The sequence below is a fragment of the Pteropus vampyrus genome, unplaced genomic scaffold, assembly GCF_000151845.1.
Source record: "Pteropus vampyrus isolate Shadow unplaced genomic scaffold, Pvam_2.0 Scaffold86, whole genome shotgun sequence".
Taxonomy (NCBI): domain Eukaryota; kingdom Metazoa; phylum Chordata; class Mammalia; order Chiroptera; family Pteropodidae; genus Pteropus; species Pteropus vampyrus.
The window spans coordinates 4,464,251-4,472,595 of NW_011888867.1; the positions used below are offsets into that span (position 1 = coordinate 4,464,251).

An 8,345-nucleotide genomic window follows, 5' to 3' on the forward strand; every position below is an offset into this window, starting at 1 on the left:
GATCGGTCCCAAGGTCAAGACTCCATATCTTCTTTAGTTTCTTCTAGAGAACTAAAAGGAATAAACCATTGCAGTGCCCAGCAGCATCTATTCATTATCCAGAAGGATAACTAGGGTCGTTTCCAGGTCTAATTGCTGTGTCCCATGCCCTTTTGAATACCAGGTCATACCTCAGCTCATTGCGAGAATCGATACGCCCAGGCCGTTGGTGGGACGTCTCATTCACCAGCTTCTCACAGACATCGGTCGGTACCACCCGCAGGTACGTGGCACCCCCGGGCACTTTCTCATCTAACAACTGACCTTTCGCTTTGGTGCTCAGGCTTTTCCAAAGCTGCTCTAGAGACACGAGTGCCAGAACGGGGAGCCATGCCTCCCGTCCTGCCTCTAGGAGGATCTGCACAGCTGGCTGTCCCAGAGGCCTTCACAGAAAGAAAGATCTCCCCCTAGATTGAGTCACCCCCGCCTGGTAGACTCAAATGCGTGTCACTATCATACTCACCATTTCTTTTGTCATCTTAAAAGTTGGTGTCAGGCTCCTCTCACACATATGCAAACGTGCCTCTGTGTTTGCCTCAGGCCCTCATCTACCCCCTGACTGTGGCTTCTAAGTCCACAACCACAGCACGTCACAACGCAGCCAACAAGATTCTGAAGAACATGTGTGAGCACAGTAACACCCTGGTGCAGCAGGCCATGATGGTGAGTCGGGGGCCGGTGCGGGAGCTCACTGACCCAGGGCACCCAGAGGTCTCGAGCGAGGTGACTTTTCTCCCATGACTGTGCCACATGCTCCCTCTGGCTGCCAGAAAGAATACCTGCTGTTTCCCCCAGACAGGCCTTTCTGAGTTTAGCTTATCCTTGGTGCTTCTGTCCGTCCCCTCTGTGATTCAGGTGAGCGAAGAGCTGATCCGAGTGGCCATCCTCTGGCACGAGATGTGGCACGAAGGCCTAGAGGAAGCTTCTCGTTTGTACTTTGGGGAGAGGAACGTGAAAGGCATGTTCGAGGTGCTGGAGCCCCTGCACGCCATGATGGAACGGGGACCCCAGACTCTGAAGGAAACATCCTTTAACCAGGTATGGGATGACAGCCTGAAATGACACAACCCAAAGCCTTTATCAGACGCCTTCCCCTCCAGCCTTGCTACTGACTTGAATAAAATATACTCTGACGAAGGCCATAGGCTATAAGAACACCAGAAATTTAATTGTCATCATGTCATAAAACCCTCCCAAAATTTGAACTTGAAAAACCACAACATTTCTCACGAGACCTTACTTGACCTGACAAGCCGTCCTGAGGATGGGAGCTCCAGGAGCAGAGAGCCACAGAGCTGCCCGGCTAAGCTGACCACCGCCGATGCCTCAAGCCACAGCGTGCCCCTGGGGGTTCTGCTGTCTGCTTGGGAACTCAGCCTGTGGCTTAGTCGACACCCGTGACCACTTGCAAATTTCCCCTGCGTTCCCTCTCAGGCATATGGTCGAGATTTAATGGAGGCCCAAGAGTGGTGCAGGAAGTACATGAAATCAGGGAATGTCAAGGACCTCACCCAGGCCTGGGACCTCTACTACCACGTGTTCAGACGCATCTCCAAGCAGCTGCCACAGGTAGGATCCTCAGGTTCCTGCAGGGTTAACTGTCACCATAGTCCTTCCGTTTCACTATCTGTGAATGTTCTGACACTAATCCCAGGGCACCTGGTTTCACTTACACCTGCAGACTTTGGGACAAGTCGCTGCTTTTAACAATTCATTGAAAAATACTTAGATTGCATTTAAATTCCTCCCTGGAGGCAGAAGACTAAACCCTTTGGTGATTATTCACAGCTCACATCCTTAGAGCTACAGTACGTTTCCCCCAAACTCCTGATGTGCCGGGACCTTGAATTGGCTGTGCCAGGAACATATGACCCCAACCAGCCGATCATTCGCATTCAGTCCATAGCACCATCTTTGCAAGTCATCACATCCAAGCAGAGGCCTCGGAAGTTGACACTGATGGGTAAGGACCATTGTGCGCTGCTGGCACCTGTGTTTCCCTGGCTGATCTCCCCCTCCCTCCTCTGAAACCACTGCTTGCCATTCACACAACAGATCTTTCATATGCTCCATCTCTCCTGTGTGTATTGAGAGAGGGATAGAGGACAAGTGGACTTCTTCTTATCCCACCCTCCTCAAGACTCCTCGCTTATCTGTACGGTCGTGCTCATCGAAGCACTCCCTCACCAGAGCAGGCGGAAGGGGATTGTGAGGCATGCGCCGTGGGGCCCTGCTGTGGTGGGCAGCTGTTGGGGAACTGACGAGGCCGACAAAGAGGCATCTGGATGCAAGCTGGACATGACAAGCCACAGTGAAGGAAGGCCTTCTGGGCTCTGGAATATCTTTTTTTTTTGACTGCCAGGGTCTCTCTTTGTGGGAAATGATTGTGTAAAATCCAAACCAGTGGAAGCGAATTCTCACACTGAGGTTCGATACCTATCTGGGATAGTTTGGGAAGGCCTGAACACTCTGGCAACATGTCGAGGTCTGTGGCCTTAAGTAATAATGCTCGTGCATTTTAATTGCAGCGATTATTCACCAGCACCCATCCCTTGCGGTCCACAGGTGATTGTCTCCATGGGCTGGCGTCTTCTAACCTTAAAGTGTGTGTCAGTCAGGTTCTCAGCAGTATTTAATTTAAGAAGCTTAATGAAGGAACTGTTTCTGGAGGTGGGAGCAGAGTAGAGAGAACTGACTGTGGGAAGCTGCCGCCCCCACCCTCCAGACCTGGAAAGGCAAGGAGCCCAGCAAGGCTCGCGCCAGCAGAAGCTGTAGCCCCAACGGGGACGAAGCTAATTCTAGAACTGTGGCCAGGCTGGTTGTTAGGGCAAATACCCTGACCTCTTTCTCTGCCTGCCCTCTGAATCCCGGAGCGGGCCCCCATTGCCCAAGCCCAGCTGGGAGCCCAGCTGGTACAGTCTGGAGCCGTCAGGCTCCTCGGATCAGAGCAGGACAGAGAAGGGCAGAGAGCGGGTTGTGGAGGGGAACATACAGAACATCCATTTTTACGCACAATCATTCTTGGTCCTCAGAGACAGAGCTTTTTAAAATTTATTTTTAATTTGAACAACATCACTTTGGGGAGCCATCAAAAGCAGGGCCGTTCTTTTCATCAATTCTAGGGAGTGTTTTTCTGTTTGCAGGATAAGGTATATGCAGTCTGCAGGATCTTTTGAATACAGTGGCGGCCTGCCACCTAATAGGTTTGAGACCCTCTGATCTACACTGACTGCTCCCACCGTTCCTTACAGGCAGCAACGGGCATGAGTTTGTTTTCCTTCTGAAGGGCCATGAGGACCTACGGCAGGACGAACGCGTGATGCAGCTCTTCGGCCTGGTCAACACCCTGCTGGCCAACGACCCAACCTCTCTGCGGAAGAACCTCAGGTAATCAGGCCGCCGTGGAACAGCAAGGGTTTGAGACGTCTTCCCATTTTTCCTAAATCTCTCCTAAGTAGTCATGTACATTTACGAGATAAATTATAAAAGGATGTACCTGACAGGAAGTCATCAATAGCCAGGGTGCGTGCATGTGTCTGTCTGTCTGTCTGTCTGTCTCTCTCTCTCTCTCTTTCTCTCTCTTTCACTCTCTCTCACAGACACACACCCTCAATATTTTCAGAGTATCCTCATGTGGAATGCTTTTTACAACCTCCAAAGATTCCAGAATAGAACAGTGTGTGGCCATTTGACTGGAGATTCTGCAAATTTGATGTGTTTTACCCCTCATGGATTCTAGTTCAGCCAGACCTTTCCTATTCTTAGTACACTCTTTCCCCTTTTTCTATTAAGAACACAAATAGTAAGTTGGGAGGTTATTTTAGGCTTAGAAACAATCACTGGCTTGTTCCCCCAAAGCATTGAGTTTGTCAGGCAGGTCAAGAGACCAGTGTGCTTTCATAACATCAGTTCACTGTTTTTTCGTGGTACTTTATCCTTTGCAAAAGTTCCCTCATTACTTAACTCACGACAGCCCTGTGCAGGGGGTTCATTAAAACTAGTTTGTATGCACCGTGAGTGGATCAAAGGTCTGCACTGTTTACTGTACAATAACCCTGCTTTCCTGTGGGCGCCAGCATCCAGAGATATGCAGTCATTCCTTTATCGACCAACTCGGGCCTCATCGGCTGGGTCCCCCACTGTGACACACTGCATGCCCTCATCCGGGACTACAGAGAGAAGAAGAAAATCCTGCTCAACATTGAGCATCGCATCATGTTGCGGGTACGTCTCGCAGGCAAAATTCACAAGTTGGAGAAGCTACTCAGAGCTGCTTTTCTTGTGCTTCTACATATGTCCGTTACTGAAAAATCGATTTGAGGGAATTGGCTATGGAAAATGGTTTAAGGAAGTGAGTCCTAACACAGGTAACCTTATCTAAGAAACAGAAGGGCCCTAAAGCCCAGAAATTAAGTTTTCATCATCCTAGGTGAGACTAGACAGTTTTATTCGGTACCTAATGCATACAGAGCACTGGCCATATGGAGATAATGTTTAGTACATGTGTAAGTGAAAAGAAAGAGGATCGCCTGTTACCCAAAGCCTTGAACCCTCCAGTGCGCTCATCCACACCAGCAGCCTTGCACTGCGGTGAGGCCCGTCTCACCCTGAGGCCCTGGCAGTTCCCGTGGTCAGCAGGTTAGAGCAGCCACTCCATTCTTCCTTTTGCAGTGTTATTTCTTCTCTCCTTTTGGCTGTGCTGGTGAAATTAGAACCCAGCTCTGCCTGGACCAGGAGCCCTGTGCCTTCCTGGATTTAGGCCATTTGTCTCAGGCTGCTCTCTCAGCACAATTGTCTTCTGACACAGATGGCTCCGGACTACGATCACCTGACCCTGATGCAGAAGGTCGAGGTGTTTGAGCACGCAGTCAACAACACGGCAGGGGATGACCTGGCCAAGCTGCTGTGGCTGAAAAGCCCGAGCTCTGAGGTACACAGCATGCTCTGCTCCCGGTGCACGCACTGCCCACTGGAGCACCCACTTTTGTCAGGGTGGCTTTCCCGCCTGTTCCTGCACACCTGCCGGGCTCATCTTTGTCATGATGAGCCGTAGATAATGTGCGGTCCTTTGTCACAGATTAAATGGGTGAGCCGCACAGTTTAGCAGATGCAGATTAGTAGTCTAATGTCTCTTCTCTTACTTAACAATAATCTGAGCTCTTTATAAAGTAAGGCTAAATCTTTTTCACATATGTTATGAATTTCCTGTTTATTTGGTGTTTTAATATCGTTAGTGGCATGTTTTTTGGTTTGAGATTTTTGTTTCGTTTTTGGTATACAGAAATTTCTAAGTTAACAGGTTTTTAATCCTTTTCTTTAAGGTTTGTGCCTTTGGCTTTGTATTTAGAAAGGCCCTCTCCACCTCAAGATTATGTATCTTTTTACATATATTTTCTTGTATTAATTACAAGATTTGTTTTTACATTTAAATCCTAACCCAATTTGGAGTGTACAATTAAGACATAAATTTTGGGGTTTTTTTTTCAGATGATCAGCCAACACCACAGTATTTACCAAATAATCCATCTTTTCCCCTGTTTAAAAGATCCATTTTTATTGCATACTAAATTCTCATCCTCCCTTGGATTTCTTTGTAGAGCTTCTCTTTAGTTTCATTGATCTTTCTGCCTATTTCTCCTCAAGGACCATTCTATTAACACAAGTCTTTTCTCACTGGCTATTTTCATACTTTTTTTCCCATTGATAAATTTGGGAGATCATTTTGTCAGGGATCCAAAAAAAGTGCCACTGAACTTTTATTGGAATTGCATTGAATGTGTCAAATAATTTGGGAGGATATTACATCTTTACAATCCTAAGTGGATATCCTTAAATGGGTATTTTCATGTACTCAAGTCTTAATATCTCTAAGCAAAGTTTAATTTATTCATCTAAGTTGTGTACATTTCTAGTTAAGTTCATCCCCAGCACAGTTTGTTATTTTTGTAGTTGTATTTGGGATCTTTATTCCAGTATATGTTAGAACTGGTTTTGATGGAACATAAGCAAACAGCTGGCTGGGTATAATTATGTGGAAAGAGGTTAAGTTTCCAGAGTCTGGCTCACTCGTGCTCCTCCTGTGTTCTAGGTGTGGTTTGATCGAAGAACCAATTACACCCGCTCTTTAGCAGTCATGTCCATGGTCGGCTATATTTTGGGCCTAGGAGACAGGTGAGTGAATTTAGTTCCTTTTAGTCTGCTTTCTCCATTGTAGTGTTCTTGAATGGTTTCATTTTGTTTTCTAGTGAGATTTGTGACCATTTGGTAAATACTTGTATTTTGTGCTTTAGGTATTTTTTGCAGCAACAGCCTTAGTCCCCTATTTATTATCCATGCCAACAGAACAACACGTCAGACTAAAGAGGAGGAAAAAACCATAGTTCAAGGGTACTACTACTTACTGCATAGGTTGGTTTAATATACTAAAAACCATGTTAAATCTGATTGATTTTTTTGATTCAATAAACATTTATCAATCACCACTATGCTAAGATAAATAATTCTATATCTGTAATTGAAACCAACCAAAGTAAAACATTCCAATATTTCTACATAATAAATTGCATCCAAATGAACTGACTGAAAAAGTAGTTTAGGAAATTGACTCACTAGAACTTTTTTAAAGAACTAGTTTTCTGATGTCTGATATTCTCCTGGGATCATGTCTCATGCAATTTTATGTGAGTAAAAATAATTTTAGCCCACAAAAATAATAAATTCTTGTTTTAAAAAAAAAAAAAGTGGAATGCCTATTGACAAAAGTCAGATAATCCTCCTTGGATTGACTCGGGGGGCTCAGAGAGATGAGACCCTGTGACAGGTTGTGAGTAGTAATAATAGAGCCCTGTCACTCTGAGGTGCCAGCAACGATCGCTCTTGTGACCAAATTATCGTGGTAACGTGGGGCAACTTGCGATCCACACCGATAAATCCTCGTTTTGGCCTAGAGCAGGGTGTGGCAAACTTTTCGATAAAGGGCCAGATAATAAATATTTTTGGCTTTGTTGGCCATACAGTTTCCATCACAACCACTCACGTCTGCTGTTGTAGCACAGAAGCGGCCTGACACACTACGCAGACAAGTGCACGTGGCTGTGTTCCAGCAAACCGTTTACGGAAGCCGGGGGAGGGCTGAATTTGGCCTGTGGGTTGTAGGTTGCCTACCCATAACCTAGAGTGGTATCACCTACTCGTTGATTCATTTATCTGTGTTGCTTTCTTGCCCCGGCCCTGTTCTCTGTTCCGTTTCTCAGACACCCGTCCAACCTGATGCTGGACCGGCTGAGTGGGAAGATCCTGCACATTGACTTTGGGGACTGCTTTGAGGTGAGCGTGTTCCAATCACCACAGAAAGCCCGCCTTCCGGATGACCATTGTTCATCCTCCTCTGACCGTTTTGTCAAACTTCAGCCCAAAATGCATTATCTTACCCCAGCCTCTCATACCACGGCGATAGAGAGCCAATCTGAGAAACGGAATCCATGCTCTTCAGTACTTGCTGTAGTTGGGCTCAAACCCGCCTCCCACTGTTCACACGCCCTCTGTGAGTGGAGGAATCTGCATCCCCTACGTGGCCTGCGCGTTGAAGGCCTGGACATGCTGCACACTTGTCCTTTTTCGGCTTCTCTCTTAAATCCCTGTGACAAGTCCCCTCACTAAACTCAAGAGACTTCATTTCTGTGCTCTAATTGAAATCAGTGCTGGTGGTGGAAAGAGAACTCACCTGCTGTCATGGAACTTTAGTGAAAAAAAAAGTCTGACCAGGGGTCTTGGTTTTTTCCCTTCACTGTCCTGTAGGTTGCTATGACCAGAGAAAAATTCCCAGAGAAGATTCCATTTAGACTAACGAGAATGTTGACCAATGCTATGGAGGTGAGTGGTCTTGGGTGACAGGCCGCTTTGGTGGGGCAACCTAGTCACCCCCCTCTCCAAGAACAGACTTGCTCGTTACAGCTCATCGGTCCCCTAAATGCCCGGCCTCTTTCTGTAGTCTTTTCTGGTATTTTCCTTTTTCAGTCTTTGAAAGTATCACTATTCTTTACATCATACGAATTTCATTTCACATGAATCACTAACCTGACCCCATGCTCTGAAGACTTCCCAGCCTGATACACCAGTAATGGCCTGGATCTGCCTCCTCACTGAGGGTGACAGACCCTCTCGACTGTTTGACTTGTGGTCTTGAGGCCTACAGGGGCCAGTGCCAGCGACTTCTGTGGTAAGTGACTCTGGCCCTTCTACAGGTTACTGGCCTGGATGGCAACTATAGAATCACATGCCACACGGTGATGGAAGTCCTTCGCGAG

The 8,345-nt window shown here is 46.8% G+C and overlaps 1 protein-coding gene across 1 annotated transcript in view; it reads left to right on the plus strand.

Annotated features, from left to right (window-relative positions):
• Positions 1 to 8,345, plus strand: part of MTOR (mechanistic target of rapamycin kinase) — a 113,608-nt gene that overhangs the window by 98,484 nt on the left and 6,779 nt on the right. Inside the window, exons 39-49 of the mRNA XM_023532658.1 lie at positions 164 to 262; positions 580 to 702; positions 895 to 1,077; positions 1,474 to 1,608; positions 1,828 to 2,002; positions 3,291 to 3,426; positions 4,116 to 4,263; positions 4,847 to 4,969; positions 6,128 to 6,210; positions 7,293 to 7,365; positions 7,837 to 7,911. Of these exons, the coding sequence (XP_023388426.1) occupies positions 164 to 262; positions 580 to 702; positions 895 to 1,077; positions 1,474 to 1,608; positions 1,828 to 2,002; positions 3,291 to 3,426; positions 4,116 to 4,263; positions 4,847 to 4,969; positions 6,128 to 6,210; positions 7,293 to 7,365; positions 7,837 to 7,911 (1,353 nt within the window). The remainder of the gene's footprint in view (positions 1 to 163; positions 263 to 579; positions 703 to 894; positions 1,078 to 1,473; positions 1,609 to 1,827; positions 2,003 to 3,290; positions 3,427 to 4,115; positions 4,264 to 4,846; positions 4,970 to 6,127; positions 6,211 to 7,292; positions 7,366 to 7,836; positions 7,912 to 8,345) is intronic.